This window comes from Sminthopsis crassicaudata, chromosome 2, assembly GCF_048593235.1.
Source record: "Sminthopsis crassicaudata isolate SCR6 chromosome 2, ASM4859323v1, whole genome shotgun sequence".
In the NCBI taxonomy this organism is placed as follows: domain Eukaryota; kingdom Metazoa; phylum Chordata; class Mammalia; order Dasyuromorphia; family Dasyuridae; genus Sminthopsis; species Sminthopsis crassicaudata.
This window is the reverse complement of record NC_133618.1, coordinates 482,831,682-482,854,270: the sequence shown is the minus strand read 5'-3', so window position 1 is coordinate 482,854,270 and position 22,589 is coordinate 482,831,682. Positions and strand designations below refer to the sequence as shown.

At 39.0% G+C, this 22,589-nt stretch overlaps 2 protein-coding genes across 2 annotated transcripts in view; one reads left to right on the top strand and one right to left on the bottom strand.

Annotated features, from left to right (window-relative positions):
- The window catches only part of LONP2 (lon peptidase 2, peroxisomal), a 116,042-nt gene extending 99,353 nt beyond the window's left edge, over window positions 1-16,689 (bottom strand). The window contains exons 1-2 of the mRNA XM_074293324.1: window positions 16,249-16,689; window positions 6,907-7,141 (exon numbers count right to left, since the gene is read on the bottom strand). Coding sequence (XP_074149425.1) covers window positions 6,907-7,141; window positions 16,249-16,481 — 468 coding nt within the window. The 5' untranslated portion in view covers window positions 16,482-16,689. The remainder of the gene's footprint in view (window positions 1-6,906; window positions 7,142-16,248) is intronic.
- Window positions 13,533-22,589, top strand: part of ABCC11 (ATP binding cassette subfamily C member 11) — an 82,083-nt gene continuing 73,026 nt past the window's right edge. The window contains exon 1 of the mRNA XM_074293323.1: window positions 13,533-13,755. The gene's annotated coding sequence lies outside the window, so the exon portion shown is untranslated. The remainder of the gene's footprint in view (window positions 13,756-22,589) is intronic.

Genomic DNA, 22,589 nt, shown 5'->3' with positions numbered 1-22,589 from the left:
TTCCCCAACTAATGGGCATCTACTCATTTCCCAGTTTCTTGCCATTTACAAAAAGAGCTGCTACAACATTTTTGCACATATGGGTCATTTCCCCTCCTTTATGATTTCCTTGGGATAAAGACCAAGTAAAAGTACTGTGGGTCAAAGGGGATGCAGAGTTTTATAGCCCTTTGGCCTCATGTCTTCTTTCAAGTCATGCTTATCTTTCATAATGTTGCAACATTTATTTTCTATTTTTTGGTGTTGTAATTATTCTTTCCATTGTTGTAGTCCTGGGATACACTGTTTTCTTGACTCTCCTTACCTCATTCTGTATTAGTTCATGTAGATTTTTCCATGCTTCTCCATACCTATCATATGCATCATTTCTGACAGCACAACAATATTCCATTACATTCATATTCCATAATTTTTTAGTCATTCCACAATTGATGGGCATCTCCTTTGTTTCTAATTCTTCACTATCACTGCTGCTACAAATATTTTGGAATATATGGGGACTTTCTTCTTATGAATAGCCACCACTGGGTATAATGGAATCTCTGGGATAAAAAGTATGGACATTTTAGTCTCTTTATTTATATAATTCCAAACTGCTTTCCAGCTCCATTGTTATGCATTGGTGTGCTTATCTTTCCACAATCTATTCGACATTGACTATTCTCATCTTCTGATACTTTGAAGGACAAAAAGCAAAACCTCAGGAATGTTTTGATTTGCATTTATCTTGTTATAAGTGATTTGGAGCATTCTTTCATAAGGTGGTCAATACTGTGCAAATTCTTTTGAAAACTTATCTTTTCATCACTGATCTACTGAGGAATGGGTTTTGGTTTTTATACATATATACACAAACATCACTGTTAAATGTTTATACATATATATCTACACTTATCTTTGATACAAAACCTTTATCAAAGAAATCTGATAGATATTTTTCCCTGTTCAACCACTTCCATTCTCATTTTAAGTGCATTAATTTTGTCTATGCAGAAGCTTTTCAGTTTCATATAATCAAAGTTTTTTGTAACTGTGTCTATTTCTTGCATAGTTAAGAATACATCTGTTCTACTTCTAATATGATCTACTTCTAATTCTTTTACAATATTATCTTTAATATTAAGTCACATATTTATTTAAATGAGTTGTGAAATATGGTATAAGATGTTGGTTTAAGACTAATTTCTGGCAAACTACTTTCCAATTTTCCCAACAATTTTACCAAATAGGGAGTTAACCTTCATAAAAATGTTATGATTTCTGCTTAATCAAACACTGGCTTACAAAATTTCATTGTTTCTGATTCTCCCTTATCCTACCTGTTTCAATGATATTCTGTTATGGGCCAGAACTTGAAACAAGGTTTTTAAGTCAGTGGAATAGATAAAGACAATGGTTATTTAGCATTAACAGTTCTCTAGTTCAGTACATGTACTTAGTACTTACTATGTTCTACATGATTCACACCTTTGATTAGAGAGGATATAAACTCAAACAAACTCAGCCAGAATGAGAACTAGGGAAGACCAGAGAATTGGTAGCAGGCTATCCTCCTTCGCTTCTCCACTGAAACCAAGATCTGGAAGGCCTCCAAAAAAACTAGCCGAGCCCCAAGTGAAGGAGACACGACTTTGAAGGAGACAATAAAGGATTTGGACTTAAATCCCTGGCTACTCTCGTGGTGATTACTGAACTGAAGCGAAGGTTGCCTCCAGAGACCCCAAGAAAACCCCAACAAGAGAACATTACATTTTAGAGAAAAATATTACAATACATCTCTTTATTTTTTAGCCAGTACTAGATGGTTTTGATGACTGCTGCATTGTTACAGAAGTCTAAAAGTACCATTTTATCTTAGTTCCTATTTCTTTTCATCATTCCCTCTAATATTCTAGAACTTATCTTTCCAAATGAATTTTTATTATTTTATCAAATTCCATAAAATGTCTCCTTGATAATTTGGTTGGTAATAAATATGAATCTCATAAGGAAAAACTTCTTTTTTTTTTAAACATTTCTCTTTTTTTCATTCATTCATTTATTAGTAAAGCTTTTTATTTACAAAGCATATGCATGGGTAATTTTTCCAACACTGACCCTTGCATAACCTTTTATTCCAAATTTTCCCCTCCTTCTCCCACTCCTTCCCCTAGCTGGTAGATAGTCCAATACATGTTAAATATGTTGAAATACACGTTAGATCCAGCATATGTATACATATTTATACAGTTATCTTGTTGAACAAGAAAAATCAGATCAAGAAGGAAGGAAAAAACTGAGGAAAAAAAATAAATTGCAAGCAAATAACAAGAGAGAGAGTGAGAATGCTGTTCCACACTCTGTTCTCTCTCTGGGTGTAGATGGCTCTCTTCATCACAGAATAAGTGGCTCTGGTTTGAATCATCTCATTGTTGAATAGAGCTCCATACATCAGAATCGGTCACTGTATAATCTTGTTGTTGCCATGTATAATGATCTCCTGGTTCTGCTCATTTCACTTAGCATCAGTTCATTTAAGTCTCTGAAGGCCTCTCTGAAATCATCCTGATGGTCATTTCTTACAGAATAATAATATTCCATAACATTCCTATACTATAACTTATTCAGCCATTCTCCAATTGATGGGCATCCACTCAGTTTTCCATTTTTTGCCACTACAAAAAGGGTTGCCACAAACATTTTTGCACATGTGGGTCCCTTTCCGACCTTTAAGATCTCTTTGGGATATAAGCCCAATAGAAACACAGCTGGATCAAAGGGTATGCACAGTTTGATAATTTTTGAACATAGTTCCAAATTGCTCTGCAGAATGGTTGGATCTGTTCATAGTAAGGAAAAACTTCTTAACAATTAGAGTAATCCACAACTGCCTCCCTCCTCAGTAGGAAGTAGAAATAGAAGGGAGACACATATTATGGGATGGGAAAATCACATATGCTACTGCACTGGGTAAAGTGACAAGTTTTACTAAATTGCTTTTCCTTACTTTAAAAAAATTAGTTGTGATTAGTCATAAGGGACGACTCTGGATCAGGGAGATAGGAACTATTTGTTGAGAAATGAAGGTGAAATAAAAACAAAAGATATCAATAAAATCAAATTGAAAACCAATGAGAACCAACCAAAATTGAATAGTCTGCTTCAGAATAATGTACAAGCCTTTGAGGGGAGTGAATAACCACTTACTGAAGATGCTGAAGATGGGATTCCTGTTCAGACACATATTCTTGTTCAGATAAACTTTAAAGTCCTTCCTAACTAAAATTCAATTATTCTGGAATTTGGACAGAATTTCAAAAATTCATCTACTCTATTTCTATACTTACAATTAGTTCTATTTCAGTTACCACAAAGGATAGCAATTTTTTGCATGATCTTTTAACATTTACTGGCATGATCATGCTGTGCTAGGAACTGCACAGCACATAAAGATATAATGCCTAGAATTAAGGAGGCCTTGTTCTAAGATGAAATGATAAGCATGCATCTATTACTCATTTTTTCCTCATTATTAAAAAAGTGGTAAGTCTTGCATTCAATATATAGAAAACTACACAGAATTTTAGAAGATGAAAATTCTCAAATTAATCTACCTAATAAGAATATGGCTCTTAAAGATGATGAGAAATACTAAAAAGAAAGTCATTTAAAGGTAATCTGGTAGTGTAAATTAGCAGAGATAAAGTAAAATAAGTATTTTTTTACTTATATAATGAACCTCATCACATTTTACATCGTTAATAAACTTAAGATGCAGTAAATTCTCCTTTTGCCTCAATCATTAATTTAACATGACTTGACAGTGAGTTCACAAGATGCTTACATATGTCTTCTAATTCTTAATAATGAAACCACATTTATCACCCTGGATATTACATATAGCTTTAATGAACAGTTCATTTTTCCAAGTCTAGCCTTGATTATAGTCCATAGATTTTTAATGGGATTTAAAGTGGCCACTGAAGTTCCTAGAGCCCTGAAGCATTTTTATTTCCATCTCTTGGATAAATGTCTTATTAATCTTTCATGATATAGAACATGGTACAAGGCCATGCTGAAATATTCCATTGTTATATGAATATTTCTATTGTTCTTGAACAATTCTGCTTCTCAGTATAGCAATACAGACATCAGAAATCATCCTTCCTTCAACAGGGACAAGAGAGAAGACCAGTGAAAATTTTGTAAAAACTAGAAGATTTATTGAGTGGATGTTTTAAAGTCTGATGCAGAAAGCTAAATCTTGCCTGCTTATGAAAACAGTTTTGGTATAATCTTTAATTTAAAAAAGCTTCATGAGTTAAAATGACCATTTCTTCCCAAACTTCAGGACAATATCTTATGTGTAATTATAAGCATTTTAAGTTCATTGTGAGTTTTTTTTTTTTAATTGGTCTTTTCCAACTGCAAGAAGCCCACACTGCACTATGGAGGAATATAGAACCACCTCTCCAGATACCAATTTCCTTTAAAGACATTTGCTTGTTTTCTAAGGATTAATTAGGATGTTTTGTAAAAATCATTTGTTAGTTCCAGAAGTTTTTTTGTTTTCAATCACATTTTCTCATGCTTTGATGTAAATAATCTTGCCACAGTGAGGTCTTGGATAATTCCTGAAATATTTGACTTTTTTTTAATTAAAAAAAATTTTTTTTTCATACCTGACTTTTTCACCCTGAGGGCTACTACAGGAGCTCTAATAACCAGGAAGTGTACTCCTTAAAGCTAAAACCTTTACATATTTCCTTGGAGCAAAGTCATTATTAAAAACCACAGAATTAAAACTATTTAAAAAAAGAAAGCAACAAAGCACATATGAAATTCCAAATCCAGGTAGAGAATTATCTAAAAGTAGAGAAATCAATTTAACCTAGGTTTATCTGGTCAAGGTCAGACTTTTGGTGGTTAGTAGAAACACACATACTATCACAAAATGAAAACCATTTCAAAATTATTTCTTGTCCCCAATAAAAAGCAGATCAAAGATAGCATTTATATAGCACATTTAAGATTTGTTAAATACCTTATATATGTTATCTCATTTAATTCTCATGGCAACGTTACTAGGTAGATACTAGATCTTTTACAGATGAGAAAATTAAGTCTGAAAGGAGAAATGATTTGTCCAGGATTACACAGCATAAGTATCTGAAACTTTTATTTGAACTCAGGTTTTTCTATACAGTCCGCCATTTAGCTGCCTATGGATAAAGATACATAATGAGATGAAGGTAGGAAAGACAACACTTAAAAACTGATGGGATATGGGGGTAAGATAAGGAAGAGTTCAAGGATGACATCTAGGTTTGAACCTGGGTTACTGGAAACTGTACAGTGACACAGAAGCCAAGAAGAGAGGAGCATTTTGGAGGAGAAAGAATGACTTCAGTTTCAGACACATCGAATTTAAGATATCTATGGAACATCCAGCTCAAGATGTCCAATAGGCAGATGGAGATGTGAAGACGGAGGTGAGAAGAGAGGTTAGGCTAAGACAATAAGACTTTGCACATTCTTGATTGGTTGAGGAGGAATTAACCATACATTAATGTCTTCATTATGAGACCAGGAGTTGAGATGGTAAAGGAGAATGTAAGCTAGGTATTAAACCCCTTGAGAAAGGAAGGTGACAGCAATAAGAATCTAAATGAGGTAATACTGAGACACAAAGTGAACCACAAAAACAGGAGAATGTGCACTGACAGCAGCAGAGAGAGGTCTGGAGGGGAGCTCAAGGACTGGGCAGAAGCCTTGCTCTAAGGGCCTAGTGTGTCAGAGATTATTCTGAAAAGAATGGTGAAGAATATAGTGTTCTGATGCCCAAAGGGCTATAAAATTGTGCATACCCTTTGACACAACAGTGCTCCTATATCCTATAGAAATTTTAAAAGAGGGGAAGTACTCACATGTGCAAAAATGTTAGTGGCAGCCCTCTTTGTAGTGGACAGAAACTGGAAACTGAGTGGATGCCCATCTGATGGAGGATGGCTAAATAAATTATGGTATATGAATGCTATGAAATATTATTGTTCTGTAATACTAACACATTTCTTTAAAGAGAAATGAGGCACATGTACTTAAAAACACAACAACAGATGACAGTGTTGGCAATGTGAAAGTCATAAATTTCAGCATCTGCCATTCCAAGTGTTTACTCAAAACCATAGGGCAAAATTAGCTTACTAACACTTTCATTTGAGTTGAAAAAAGGCAGAGATACCTGAAATGTTTCAATTGACATGATTATGAATGTATAAAACATTGTATAAAACTTTTCTATCTTTCCAATAATCAAGTTTTTATTGCATTTTGAAAGGAGTTTCATTCATTTCAGTTCTTTCCATGAAGACACAGAAAATTTTCAAAAGACTTTAACTTTCTCTCTTAGCCCTAAGTTTCACATTTGAATTTAGTATATGTAAAGAGACTAATATGTCAGCAGAACATTACTCGTTCAGTCTTCAGAGTTTATTTATGGATTTTTTATTTTTTCCAAATTAATCTTTTAGGGCTGGAATTACGATGATTGTAAAAAACTGGTAGTTACAAGAGAAGTTGTAGAAATTCATTTAAGTCTTTTTTTTCCTAATAAACTTAATAGTATTAAAAATATGAATACTCTAATCCACAGAGAAAAGAAGGTGGTATATGAAGATGGTTCCATATAGAGACTTTTAAGGAAGGGAAAAACACAGCTCATCAGTAGAAAGTTTGCTTTTTGTACCCTATAGATTAGAAACAAACTGGGTCACCATTATTAATTTAAAAAAGCCATTTTAATTCATGCTTCCCTGAAATACCAATAAATGGCATAAAAGCTATCCCTATTAACAAAATAGTTGTTGGCAATAGCCTGAAAAGATAGAAGGAAAAGACTGTGCTTAAGGAAAAATTAAAACAACATACCTGAACTGCATATTTATAGAACTGTTCAGAAAGTTCTCCAAGTTCCTCTGGGGCATTAGATGGGCTAGGAAATTCCTCCAGCCGGTCCAACTGTTCAACTTCTGCAACAGGATATGGTTTCTCCTTTACCACCTGAACAATCTGGAAGCGGCAGAGACCTGTGATGAGCAAAGTATAGTGGGGCTTGGGCCAGTTACTGCCCACCACCTGAACGGCCAATGCAGCTGTCCCGATCCTGAAAAATATTGTAAAAGTCAGTGTTACAAACATGCAATAGAAAAGCCCAGAATCTTACTTCCAAAACAAGATGTCTTTTCCTCATAAGATTCTCCAAAACTTAAGAATGCTGAAGAGTGAGAGGGATATTAAAAATTGCATCTGGTTTTAATTTCAAATCTAAATGCGTATTTTGTAAAAACAATAATAACAATAATGATAAATAAATAATAAAAATGATAAAATTTAAAAAAACTAGATGGAATTTTCACACACTACCTATTGCTTGAGCAACTCTAGAAAAATGGCCATATCAATTCTGTATGTGTAGATGTTCTTGTGATTTAAAAGGGGAAAAAGCATTCTACATTGTACTATGATGCTTTTTTTTTTTAAAGAGAAAATAAATCATCTACAAATGTACAAATGGAACCTATTCAAGTATAAGGAAACAACTCAGAGATTAAAAAAAAAAGTAAAACATCTTTTTTTCCCCCCCTCAAGCTCAAAAATAGTGAGTTCAGAGACCAATAAGAAAAGTAGATCGTAATTCCTGTTGGATAGGTAGCTATCCTGCCACTATAGACATGGTTTTATTTGTACATAAAGAAACTAGTACATTATAATCTTCATGAAAGGAGGGAGTAGGTTTTAATTAAACTTCTATCTAAAATCTGATTCCCACCACACTCTCAGCACAGAGCTCTGTACATTACAGGTATTTTATAAACATTTACCATATTGTGTGAGAAAAGGGTGAAGAAGTTACAACATATGTTGATCAGAGACTGTTTACTAAAGTAGACCAAGCCTATTAGGCCTCAGTTTCGGCTTCTCCAGAATCACATGATTTTAGATAGATAAGGCCTAAACAACATTTCATTGTCCAACATGGCCAAAGAAGCTGTAAATCTACCTTGTCTACTACCAACTAGGGGTACAGTAGACTTATGTGACCAATCACAACATATAGAGGGTGGGATTTTGGAGATTCTTTGTCTGAAATGTATAAAAGCTGTAAGCATTTTCAAGGCTATGGCCTTATCCTGCTGTGAAATTTGGCTCACAGACCAGGATGGGGTCCGCTTCTCGAGATTCTAATAAATAATTCTGCTTTATATGAGTGATCTCCAAGTAGTCAATTTGGGTAGGTCTTCTTGTCCCAAACAATATGAAAAATAAAAGTCATAACTAAGACTTATTAAATAGTGAGAAACATTAGTGGAATTTTTTGAACTTAGTAGTTCCAATAAACCTATTTAAAAAGTCAAAATATTATGGGTAAAGAACAAATGTGAATTTGTCCAACCAGAAAAGTCAGTCTGAGCTTTGGTCAAATACAAATGTATGTGGAAAAATTCAATAGATGTGATTTTTACTTAAAAGCAGCATGAGGAATGGAGAAAGACCTAGTCTTGGGAATCTAAAAAAATATAGGCTTAAGTTGTGGCCTGGGCACCTCTGGTTTGTATCCATCTGGGTAAGACCCTTAGCCTTGTCTCAGTGACATACATAACTCTTGAAAAGAAGTAGCAGAATTAATTTCTGACTTACATGGATAAGGGCATTTCTTACACCAAAGAAATGACATGATTTCTTTCCCCCATATAGCATCAACTAATTATTCCCAAAATATGAATTCACATTTAGGTTATCTGAAGTAGACTTTAACCCCAAACTGGCATCTCTCCATTATTCAGCACATTTTAGAGCTTCATTCCTTATTATCAGTGACATTAATTTATACAGAAGGATGAAAACTGATGATAGTATCAGCTTTTGTCAAATATATTTAGAAAAATAAACTTGAGGAGAGAATTAGATAAAAATAACCTAATAGCAGAAAAATAATTTAGAAACTTTATTTTGAGTTATTTGTGTCCTGTTTCTTCAAGGCAGATGATCAAGTGTTTAAAGTTAAGAGCCAACTCATGAGTGTTGAGAAAAGTTGTAGTCTAATTAAATTAACAAAAAGCCAACAAAATGTAATCTAATTATAGAAAAGGTTCTAAGAAATCAAATCTACCCCTTTATTTTTCAAGTGAGAAAATTAAGCCCAGTTAATTAGTCTACTGTTTTTCTACAATGTCATGCAAATGAACTACTGCCAATGTTTGTTCCAGATTTTTCTTACTAACGTTTGCACAATTTTCCTTATGCACACTATACCACATAACAGGAAATATTCACAGGTAAGGAACCGGATTCTTGGCCCAAGGGGTTTATATACTAGAACTCAGGGTGTTTGTAAAGGAGGTAAGATAAATTCAGAAATACTGATTCTTCCATTAAGATACTTCACAAAAAGATAAATTTGGAGAACATGACTTTTCTGTCTTACTAATACAAAAAATGAGGCTGGCACCAAAAGATTAATTTACTATATTCTTCCTCCCAATGAGAAAATTTTAAAGGTCTAAAATTTGATTCTTTTTCTGAAGTCAAACAAGAAAATTCATTAAAGGACATATTTTCTCAAAGACCAGAAGATCTCAGACTGCTGTGGTAAGTGACATTTTGGGGAGGGAAGGTCCAAGTAAGAATGTCTTAAATCAATCCTTATTTCAAGCAACTCAAACTTTACATTATTACATTAATTTATACTTTAAAAAATGTAAACAATAAGTAAAATGAAGTCTCTGTTAATTTAAAGGTTTGGTGGTTTGTTTTTTTTTTTTTAATTTGATATGGTACACCTGTAAGATGGGGATAAGCCTTGCTAAGTGTAAAGAAGATAATCACCAAAATGTTGGCCACCTTTTTTTGGCTATCACAGTTACTTATAAAAAACATCTACTATGATGTGGAAGACTGAAACCCCCTAAGCAGAGGGGATATCCACAACTGTAAAATCAGAAATATTTGTACAAATATGTACAAAGGGCACTACAATGAATGACTCATTCACAAATACAACAAATATATGTCTAATAACATGTTTTTTTTCAGAGGTCTGACTGCATATGCCATGTGACTGGGTTTTTAAACAAACCCATCAAAATCCATCCAGTATTAATAAATATCCCCTCTTAAGAGGAGGTTTATGTCATTTTGGAAGGTTGTATTACATTTATCCAATAATATCACCATTATTCAAAATGCACATGGAACTCCTTGGAAAGATAGGTGAGGTTCAGGATTTGAAGGTGAAAATGGCATTAAAAATCAATTCTGGTAAATTCAAGTAACGTTACCCATTTTAGGCAAAAAAAAAAAAAAATTTAAAGGAAGTATATCTATAAAGACACTAATTTTATTATGTTTTACATAAACTGGCTCTGAAAGTACCCAAATGAAGAATTCCAAATGCTACCTTCCTTAGAATAAGTTTAACCTCAATAGTCATCACTGCAGATAGTTGTTGAACAAACAGTTCTAATCCTCCTCTCACAACTATAATGAACTTTTTTATTAAAAAAAAAAAAACACATGGGAGGGGGCTTATAATTCTTGTTGTCCCCTAATGTACTGAATATGAAGAGCTATATAAAGACTAAACAAATTTTTGTTCAATGAAGACACAGTCAGGAACTGAAACTATTACTTAGGTTATAGACTTCTAACTCTAAGATTCTAACATTCTCACACACAAAATCTGCATTTAAATTGCAAGTTTGGGGGTGGGGGAGGAAAAGTAGTGGCAGTGGTTAAAAAAAAAATGTGGACTATCAATTATTTCAAAAAAGTTTGAGTGGATATCAATTGAAGTGGCTGCTCCAAGGGTTAGAGACTGGCAAATGTAGTCAGTGTTCATTTACCCTAAAGATATTCTCCAACAGGAACCAATTTTGTAACACCAAGGGAACTAAAAACAAACAAAAAACCTATCCATTTGTTTATGAGATAATCTGTCAAGTGAGTCCCATTGGGTTGGCCTGTGTTACTTGGCTTAATTGCTTCAATAGTGTATGAATTATGCTGAATCTTTGACCCTGCTCATTGATTGGACTATATTCTGTGAAACGAACAAGTTGGGGGAATTCTATGAAAGGTGGTCCCAAGACAATCAAAGTATTTGTTCTGACCTCTCATGTTACCAATTTGTCTTTGAAAATTTTAAATTTTGCTTTGGAAAAAATTAAGTTGTATAATCTTTTTTAAAAATTATGATAGCTTTTTATTTACAAAACATATGCATGGGTAATTTTTCAACACTGACCCTTGCAAAAGCTTCTGTTCCTATTTTCCCCCTCCTTATCCCTATCCCCTCCCTTAGATGGGGATACACCTAACGGTTATATTGACCAAGTGTCAATATTCCATCAAATGGAATTTTTAAATAACAGACCAATCAGGCCTTTTGCAAAAGAAGACTAATAAATTTGACAGTGCCCATCACCAGGTGGCCATAAAGGGTCTATAGTCAAGCAATCAGACAATAAGCATTTTTAAGTGTCTACTATGTGCTAGGCACAATGTTAAGCACTAGGGATACAGTAAAAGGAAAAAAAAAAAAAACCAAAAACCCAACCCCTGCTCTCTCAAGAATTTTACTGTCTAATCTGAGAGATAATATGCAAACTGTCCCAATAAAATATATATTGAAGGAATTAGAAAAGTTTAGCAGAAGGAAGGTATCAGCATTAGGAGAGATTAGAAAAAGGTCTCTTGTAAAAGGTGGGACTTTTACTGGGACTTGAAGTAAGGGAGGCCAAGAGATGGAGACCAAGAGGGAGAATTCCAAGCCCATAGAGAAAGTCAGTGAAAATACAGATATTCAGGAGATGGGTATCTGATGAGGTCTCCCAAGATGCTGGTGTCAGTGGATTGCAAAGTTAATGGTTGAGGGTAAGGAATAAGAAGACTAGAAAGGTGAAAGAATGACAGACTATGAAAGGTTTTGAATGATAAAGAAAAGAATTCACATTTGATCCTGGAGATGATGAGAACCATGGAGTTAACCGAGCAGTAGGGTGAAAACAATCAGACTTCAGCAAGATCAATTTGACAATTGAATGGAGGAAGGAAGGGTGGAAAGGCTTGAGGAGCAGAGTCCAAGCAGCAGGCTTTTGCAAACAACTCTGGGAGAGGTGAGGAGAGGACAGACTTTGTAACTGATTGGATGGGAGGGCGAGAGAGAAGGCAGGGTGAATGACTAGTTCAGTGTCATGCCTGGGTGACCGGGAAGATCACCATGCCCTCCAAAAGAATGGTAGTTAGAAAGGCAGAGCTTGAGGGGATACGGAGATGAGCTCATTTTGGACATGTTGAGTTTAGGATGTCTAACAGCCAGCCAAAAATGTGGCATCAGAGATGGAAAGATCTGGATAACAGATCTGAGAATTGTCAGCATACAGTTAACTGAATCCATGAGAAGTGAATAATCTTCCTATTTCCAATATTCTGTTTATGAAAGTGTTAAGGGCATCAGCAGACTGAATTCTCATACTGATAAAATCACAGATATTTAAATTAATGAAAACTTCCGCAAAAAGTATAAAAATTAAGGACCTTGGGGGGTCATCATAGCAATCTTTCCTACACTCCTTAAGGTATTTGGCTTTCTGTAAGACACCTTACGTGTGTCTATAAAACAAAGAGGAAAGAGGTTAGTTAGTATGAGTCATTTTAAGGAGATGAGATCTTGTACACAAAGAAGACACTTATTAAATTCAGAAATGACAGTAATCTGAATGACTATGGTTGTTGGATGCAAACAGATGTAAGATTTTAAAAGGTCTTGACAGTTCAGAATTTCTAAGGGTTGAAACTAAAATGAAAATTATGACTATAAAATCTACATTTAGGTTAAAAAAAAGAAACCAAACCTCACATATCATATAGAAAATGGTAGAGGGAGGCAGCTAGGTGGTGCAGTGGATAGAGCACCAGCCTTGAATTCAGGAGGACCCTAGTTCAAATGTGGTCTCAGACACTTAACACTTCCTAGCTGTGTGACCCTGGGCAAGTCACTTAACCCCAGCCTCAGAAAAAAAAAGAAAGAAAAAAGAAAAAAGGTAGAGAACTAGCTCAACAACAATTTGGGAGAAAGTGAATCAGCAGGGGAAGAGAACACTTGGAACACTTTGTGAGCAAGTGTTCTGACACAGACTGAAAGACCACCTTCTACATGGAGAAGTTTAGATTAGACGATCTCTTAAGGTCCTTGTATAATTCCCTGTTCTATAATATGATTCTACCCCACAAGAAGGTGAAGTGGAGTAGCTGGACTGGAGAACCACAAAAGAAAATTGTAGATTTGAGAACTTTCTATTTTCACCACTAAGAAAATAATAAGTCATCCAGGTGCCACAAAAAGTACAATCTCATTAGGCAGGTAGGTGCAGGATGTCCTGTGGTGCCAAGATGGCCAGTCCCGAAACTGTAGAGATGTTCTGGTGCCTTTCTCAGAAGTTTATGTACTTCTGGCACTATGCCTGAACTACTGGCAATGTGAGGGGGTAGCCATGCTGTTTACAGCAGCATAGATAGTAGCTCAGGTAAAGCAGCAACATCCATTTCTGCTGTGCTCAGTGTGGGAAGGATTATAGGGAAGAGGTTATATATAACCTCTGCTGATTCCTGAAGTTTGCCAGAAACCTTCACTTAAAAGGTATGGGGGAAGTGAAGGAGCAGAAGAAAGCCATTTGTGCCTCTGGTGTTCTCTTGTGATCTGAGAAAACAATTAATTGGGTAAGTGAAAGATTTTAGTGTCTGGACTTGGATGGGTATTGGGTTGACACTTGACTAAGAATTTTTTCATAGTGTTTCCAAGTTTAGATCAGAAAATAAAAAAAATTTTGCAACTCACTATTTTAAGGAATTATCTGACATCAGATGAGTGCTCAAATTCTGACTCTGCTACTCACTAGCTGGGTTACCTTGTGCAAATCCTTATCGGCTTTGGGACTTGGTTTCCTCACCAGTAAAATCAGGGACTCCCCATCTAGCTTTAAATTGATCCTATGTCCTGATGACTGAAGGAGGTGACATAATCCTTTTCTGGAAACTTAAGAATAAACAGCTACTTTTTAGGGTATCTTAAATGGGCAGAGAGCTGGACTAGAACAATCAACCAACAAGCATTCTATGTGCCAAGCAATCTAAAAGGATCTTGGGACACTATGAGATTGTGTCAAATATAGGATCGCTAAACAATAATAAACATCTAACTAAAGTCATTATTTAATCATAATAACTAAAGTAATTTCAGGCTAGGAAACATTAAACAAAATGCAGGTATTAATTTATATGCTGAGGTTTTTTGTTCCTAGGCTTTTTTACTCATTATCAGAATATTTTCTGTATTAATCAATATTCTTAGAAAGCAGAATCTGTTTGTACCTTTTAAAATTTAGCTTCAGTGCCATAAATATATATTCACAGAATATAAAAATGTGATTGTTTTTATACTGAGTATTTGTGGATTGGTAAACATTATGTAATTATGTTAAAACTTCACCACAGAGGATATACAGAAACTAGCAAAGACACTATACCTGAGCACATCCGTCTAAAATGAGGTAGAAGACCAGGTGCACTGGAACCAGAAAACTTGTCTAGTCCTAACTTTTTTTTTTCTACAGTCCTTGGAGAAGGATTTTATTTCCAGAAATGAAATGTAAAGATTTGGGAGGAATGAGGATACTAACTGCGAAGAACACTCCATATTGAGGATCACAGGCTAGACCTGGAACTAGAAATGACTTATGAGGTCATCTAATTCAAATCCCTCCTTTCAGAGCTAGAGACCCTGAGCCTCAGGGGAGTTCAGGGCCCTCTAAGAAAATCACAGGCAGAATGTGAACCCAAATTCTCATACCCCAGAACCACTGAAGGGTAAGTAAGTGAGAGGAGACCGCGAGAGGTCAAGCAGTCTGGTAGGGGGAGAAGAAAACGGAGCAGCTGGAAACAAAGAAGAGATGTTGAGAAAAGAAGTAGAGCAGGATAGGAAAGGAATTAGGATCTAAAGATGAGCCCAAGAAATATGACAAAGGACTGCCTCAGCCTGGGCTCTAAAAGGCAGGGAGACGCCCCAGGCGGCAGATAACGCTCAGTTCCGAGGCTGTCTGTGCCTGAGCCCTGAAGGTGGGACCTACTTCTTCCTTGTCCCCAGTCCTCCTCAGCTGGCTCCCTCGGCTCTGGTTCTCTATGTGGAAAAAGACACGTTGGAGTCTGTCCCTGTCCTACCAGCCTGGCTCTGGGGCAGTTTGCCTGGGACTTGCTGAATTTTTAGGGTTTTTAAACGGCAGAGGAGGCTCGGGAGCCTTACCATGGCTAAGAGGCAGGGAGAGCCGTGGGGCCCATGGGGAGGGCTGCAGTGGTAAGGGAAATGAAGAGGAAGAGAGAAGAGGTTTAGAAGTAAGAGATATGGCCGGATTAAGTCCCTCGGAGAGTTCTAGGGGAAGGGCAGTCAGAGAAGGCACGCGGCCTTTCTGCTCTCCACACTCCTCAGTTTCTCCGGCTGAGATGCTTATGACATGCAGGATTTAAGGACACATGAACTTCGGGCACCTTCCGGCCGGGCGCCCTCGCCTGGCTCTCCGACAGCGCCTCAGAGGCTGTAACCGCGGCGGGACACGCGCGTTACACAAACACCGAGTTTCACAACTGGAGCAATCCGGAGTTCATGCAGACCAATGCCCTTCCTCCAGAATCGGAAAACGCATAGCGGTCAGCTTGCCCAAAAGACCCACCTACCCCCGACAGAGAACCTGGTCCTCCGTGGGCATCCAGCTTTTACTGGGGAAAGCCCCGGCCCGTCCCGGAGTCTAACAGGGCGGGAACGCCTGAATCTACGCTCGGGGCCCGGGCGGCAGGTGTCCCAGGGCGCGCTCCTAGGGGCGGCCTGTGCGGCTCTCCACCGTAGGAGCGCTCGGAGCCGTGGCTCGGGCTCTCGGGGCTCCTGGTGTGGGAGGGGACCGGACGAAGGACGCAGTGCGGCCGTGCTGCCCCGGCTCCGGGCGTCCGCACTGACCACGCTCCCCGGCTCTGTGTCTCTATCTGTATGAAACAGAGCATGGGCCTAAGCGGTCATTCTATGCGGCGCCTTCTAGAGCTCCGACTCTGCTCTCAGGGAAGACTCTCAGACCCTAAAGCCCGAGCCCCACCCGCGGGGAGGGGGGAGGCCGAGGAGTCTCCCGGGGCTCAGTTTCCCCGGCCGGGCGGCCGCCGTTGCCGGGCTACCTGTGCAGCGGCGGCAGGTCCTGAGCGTCGCTGGCCGGGTCCGGGGTGTTGGGGATGACGCCCAGGATGGTGCTCTGCAGCGACGTGCCCTTGAGCAGGCGGCTGCGCACCAGCTGCAGGTTGCGGGCCGAGTCCACACTGGTGCGCATCGTAGAGCCGGGCAGCAGGACGCCCTCGTGGGTCAGCAGCAGCGGCAGCCGGCTCGGGATCTGGATCGCGCTCACGGACGACATGGCTGCGGCTGGCCGGCCCGCCGGGGGGCCGCGATCCCGAGTCTGGGGAGCGACTGCGCGGCTGAGGCGTAGGTCGGGGCGGGATGGGGGTGGGGGGAGAGGTGGATCCACGGACCGCCGCGGACAGCCGCGGACAGCCGCATCAGCTTCCGCCCCCGCGCTACGGGCCGCTGCACGGCTCAAGCCCTACCGTAGCCACCGCCCCTTTGCGCTGCCTGCCCCCTGCTGGGGCTCCGAAGCCGTAGCAGCTCTGCTCTCGTAGAGGTGATGGCCGTAATTATCCTAATAGAAGAAGCAGAATCTCAGAATGACAGCAGAGAGTGATTTTAGAGATTATCCCGTCCAGCCACCTTCACCTTTAAGTGGAGGAGAGTTACAACTCTTAAAAGAGACTTGCCAAATGTTACACAAACACCTACTAATTAAGCAGTGGAGCTGGATCTTTAAAGTAAGGCAATCCACCACAAACCAAAACCCAGCTTATTTTGTTGTTGCCTGGTTTTAATATGCTCATGCAGGGGCAGCTAGGTGGCGCAGTGGATAGAGCACTAGCCTTGAATTCAGGAGGACCCGAGTTCAAATTTGGTCTCAGACACTTAACACTTCTTAGCTATGTGATCCTGGGCAAGTCACTTAACCCCAGCCTCAGGAAAAAAAAATATATGTGTTCATGCAAATTGTACTCTAAGATGGGTGTCCATTCATTTCCCCATTCTCTCGTTAACCCTTGACTAGCTCCCCCCTCCCCCCAGTTCTCCGTTAGCCGTGCTTGTACTAAGTAAGATCAGGGAATGAAGTCATCACCGCACAGGCCGACAGCAAAACCTGACTTTGATATGTTGCTTTTAGTTCTGCAAAATGAGAGCGCGTTATCTTTTGTTCTCCAAAATAAGCCTGGGGAGAGAACAGGCAACAACGATAGGCATATCTCAGAATTAATTTGGGTTTGGCTCTAAACTGCCAATGCAATAAAGCGACTACCACACATTTTTTGGTTTTGCAGTTTCCCAAACAAAAAAGTTTGTTTACACCATACTGTAGCCTATTAAGTATAAAACAATAGTCTAAAATGCATATTCTTTAATTAAAAATGTTTTATTGACAAAAAAAAAAAAAAAAGGCCAATCACCACCTGAGCCTTCAGAGAGTTATGACCGTATTACTAGTGGAGGATTTTCCCGGGACGTGGATGGCTGCTAACTGCTTAGGGTAGTACTTGCTGAAGGTGGGGGTGGCTGTAGCAATTTCATAAAATAAGGCAATGAAGTTTGCTGCATGGATTGACTCCTTTCATTTAAACATTTGGAGGCTGTTGTGGGATTGTTAATTGTCTTAATTTGAATATTGTTATTCTCAGGGTACAGGGAGGCCAGAGAAGAGGGAATACAGGCAACATTTATTTGTGGTTCTTTATCAATTAAGTCTTATATGGGAGTGAATTGTGGTGCTCTAAAACAACGACAATAATAACATCAAAAACGTTGCTCACAAATCACCATGACAGATATGATCATGAAAAAGTTTGAAACATTGTGAGTTACCAAAATGTCACACAGAGACCAGATATGAGCCCATGATGTTGGGAAAATGGTAATAACTGACTTGTTCAAGGTACAGTTGCCACAGACCTTCAATTTGTCAAAAACAAAACCAGAAACACCACAATTATCTGCAAAGACCAATAAAGCACAATGCAATAAAATGAGGTGCACTTGTATGTAAAAGCAATTTATGCTGTACAAAAATAATGATAACCAGCAGAAGGATGACCCATTAAAGGGGACAGGAAAAGGCTGTGTAGGAGGTGAAATTTTAGTGGGGACTTGAGAGAAACCAATAGGTGTGGAAATAAAGAAGGAAAACATTGGAAGCTTGGAAATGGACTTCATTGAATTTTATAGATGGGAGGGACAATGTCTACTCTAACCCCCTTCATTTTACAGAAGGACAAGCTAAGATCTAGAGTTTAGGAAATGATTCCCAAGTGACACCAGACCAGGTTCTGACCCAAGGCTCAAATCCAGGTCCTCTGACCCCAAGGCCAGGACTCTTGGTGATGTTGCTGATGAGGTTTGGGGTACAATCAGACTCCCCTTGTATCAGGCCATAAAGTGGGGGGGCTGGGTGATACCCCAAATGTATACTGTAGTTACCACCCGTGTCATGAGTAATCTTAAAAGAATTTGTAGACTTAGACGTCCTCCAAATCAGGGGGCAAGGATTTTATGACAGTGCTAAGAGCAGGATAAATCTTTAACAGTCTTTAGCAAGGGGGAGAACAAGTTCCCTAGCAGCAACCAAGAGGAGGACTCCAAGTGGGGGATCACAGGGTTAACCCTAAAAGGAGTTTGGGGTCCTAACAGACATTAGCTATTGTGACCCTTAGCAAGCTGACAAATCCCAAAAAGCAGACAGTGGGGGAGGGGATCTGCCATTGACTGACAGGTTAACCCTAAAAGAGATTTAGTATCCTAAAAAGAGTTGGCAGAGATCTGGTATGAGCAGATCTCTTATAGGAGAAATATAACCTCAGGGGTCTGACATCCTAATTTGGCTTTCTGATTGAAAACATAACTGTGGGATTATGATGGTTTTGTCAATGCAAGGAATTCAGCTATGAATTCTACCTAAGGTGGAGTTGTAATCAAGACCACTTAAACGAAAGGGCCCCTTAAGGGCAGCATGAGCCTGTGCTCCCTCTTCCTTGCCTCTCGGATTAGCAAGGCTTCCAGATTGTCTACAGTAACTCAGGCTTTCTCTCCAGTGTCCATCCAGCTATCAACTCTCGGCATTGCAGGAGAAAGAACACTGGTGAAGGGGGTCAGAGTTCCATTCCTCCCTGTACTTACTCACTATGTGACCTGGGACATGCTCTTAGTTTTGCAGACCTCAGTTTTCCTTTCTGGAACATGAAGACAGTAGTATTTGTACCACCTACCTTGTGAGGCTATTGAAGAAAAATGCTATATGATTATCAAAGCACTATTTGGGTGAGATATTATGTCAAGCAGTGATATACACATTGTATCACGGAGAGAAAGACATTACAAATCCAAGCCCTGGAAAGAGAAGGCAGCCTGGCAGTGACAGAAGGGAAGACCTAACCTTCTGTGGTGTTGGAGTGAGGAGCTGTGGGTTTGAAAGTCAATTTTAAGCTATAAATTTAACTTCTAATTCTGGTGGGGTTCTGAGTTAGGAAGTGGTCATGAAAACCAGGGAAACTAGAGGTGATTTGGCCTAATTTCCTTTTTTTATAATTAAGGGAAACAAAGTCCAGAGAGCACAAATGACTTGACAATACTGAGATCAGAACTCAGGTCTTCTGACTCCTTGCCCAAGGTGTGTTCTGTTAGGATTACTAAGTGAGAACTGAGGTTGTCTGGACAGTGACAAGGTGAGAATTCAGGTTTTCTGGACAATTATAAGGTGAGAACTCAGGTTGACTTGATAGAGGGGGCAAGCTCATTGGCTGGGGTGGTTCTTCCCAGAAGCCCTTGCATTATCCCACGCCCATTCTCTGGGAGAATAAAAGAGAGGACAGCACTGGGCGCAGAGCAGATCGGCCTGGAGAAGGATAAGAGCTGGAGGAGATTCAGAGCCAGGATTCAAGAAGGAAGACTCTGAATTGCATCAGGCTTGACGGGGCTCTCTGCAGGAAGGGAAGTCACTTCTTTGGACAAGAGTTAACAGCAACTGCCTGGAGACAACGGTTCGTTACAGGAAGAAGAATCTGTCTGAGAGATTTGAGTAGACACAGCAGTTCTCTTCCTAGAGAGCGATCCAGCAGCTTCTAGAGACGACAGCTCACTACATTTGGCGCCCAACGTGGGGCAAGGACTTTTGCTTATCCTGACAAGAGGAGCTAGACCAGACCTTCGCAATTTGGCGCCCGAACAGGGACAGATACGGTCCTGATTCCAGTGGAAAAGCCTCCCATCCAGATCTCAGTCTCTCTAACCCAGAACCGTGAGTAACAAGGAAACTTTGTTAAAGATTAAGTGAGCGTGCTAATAGATAAATAAGGAACTTAACTTGTTAAGGACTAAACCAGGAATCTCTTATAGTGAAATGGGGCAAACACCTTCTGTTCAAGGAAAATGTTTAGAGAGCATCATCAAGGTTATGAAAAGCCAAGGATTGATTATAATTTTAGAGGAGATTACTGAACTTTTAAGAACTGTGAAGGTTATATGTCCTTCTTTTTCTCTGGAAGAAGAATTGGATCCAGATGAATGGGAATTAGTAGGAAAGCAATTAGGTGAACACTACAATTCCAGGCCAAACTCAATTTCCAAAGATACAATTCATATATACAATGTAATCCAATTGGCTTTAAACAATGTTATTCTAAAGGAAGAGATGAAGGAGCAAAATGGGGAAGTGTCAACTAAACTAGGTGAAAAGGATGAATCAGATAACAATGAAGTTAAGTACAATTCTGAGCAACAGGAGCACCTCCCATCTCCTCCCTCAATTAACCCTTCATGGGTGGAGCAAGAAGGAGGAGAGGAAGAGGCAGAAACACAAACAGAATTGCCTGTGAAGCAGCCTAAGCCTATGACAAGATTAGAAAAAGCATTGGTTAAAGCTAAGAGAGAAGGACAGGATATAAGTGATTTTATACATGCATATCCTGTGATTGAAAATATTGATTCTGTAGGTCATAAAATGAGAAGATATGCACCTTTAGATTTGAATAAAATTAAGGATTTGAAAAAAGGTTGTACCCTTTATGGGACTACATCAGCTTATGTCAAAATGTTACTAGATGGTTTGTCTTATGAAGTCCTAACCCCGAATGATTGGAAATCCATAGCAAGGATATGCCTGGAACCTGGAGAAAATTTATTATGGCTTTCGGAATTTCATGAATTATGTAAAATTCAAGTCAGATGCAATTTGGAAATAGGAGTTAACACACAATTCACTTTTGAGCACTTGGCTGGTGAAGGTCAGTATGGAGAGAATTCGGAACAGATTAATTATACCATGACAATATATGAACAAATTGCTAAGGCTGCAATAAAAGCTTGGGGTGTCCTTCCTGGACAGAAAGATCGTGGAGAGGCTTTCACTAAAATACAGCAAGTTCCCAATGAACCTTTTGCAGATTTTGTGGGACGTTTGCAAACTGCTGTCAAAAGAACTATTGGAGAAAATTCAGCTACAGAAATAATGACCAGACATCTGGCTAAGGAAAATGCCAATGAGATTTGCAAAAGAATTATATGGGGATTAGACAAAGATGCTCCTTTAGAGGAGATCATAAGACGCTGTGCTACAGTGGGAACAAATGCTTTTTACACTCAGACAATGATGAATGTGGAAAGACAGGGTCCCTCCTGGCAAGGGCCTTCTAGAGAAACTCGGCGATGTTTTCAATGTGGAAAAATTGGACATCTAAGAGCTCAGTGTAGGTATGGAGATACAGTGAGAAGACAGGGTGAAAGAAGACCTAAAACCCCATGTCCAAAATGCAACAGAGGACTCCATTGGGCATCAGAGTGTAGAATAATTCAGGGAAATGGGATGAGGGGCCCAGGTCCAGGGCCCCTGGCAAAAAAGACTTGGGGCAGGTTGGCAGCTGATGTTACACCCAAAGAGCCTTTAGAAGGTCAGGACTCTGATTTAATCAATCAGCAGAGAAGCAATCACATGGCAGAAAGGGATTACCTGATAAGTCAGTCAAAAGGCAATCAGATTGCAAAAATGGATTACACTTGGGGAGAATACAGGCCTTTTAAACCAACAGGGCTGTGTCCAGTGCAAACAATTCCAATGTAATTGCCAGATGATGAGAAGAGATTTAGAAAGTGGTAAATAGAAGGTAATAATTAGATAGGTTAACTGCCTGGGAGAGAGGGTTTGCTTGTATTTCTTCAGCAGGAGAAGGAATCAGATGGGTGCCAACGAGTCATATTCGCCTTGTCCATCAGAGAGAGACAGAAAAAGAGAAAGACCTCAAAATAAAGGAGAAGATCTAAGAAACATCTGACACTGAAAGAGCATGGATAATAAGAAGACTGTTAAAGAACTTTAAAAACCAGCAGGAATCATTGGACTTCCTCACACAAGATGAGAATAATGGACAATGGACTTATGGACATT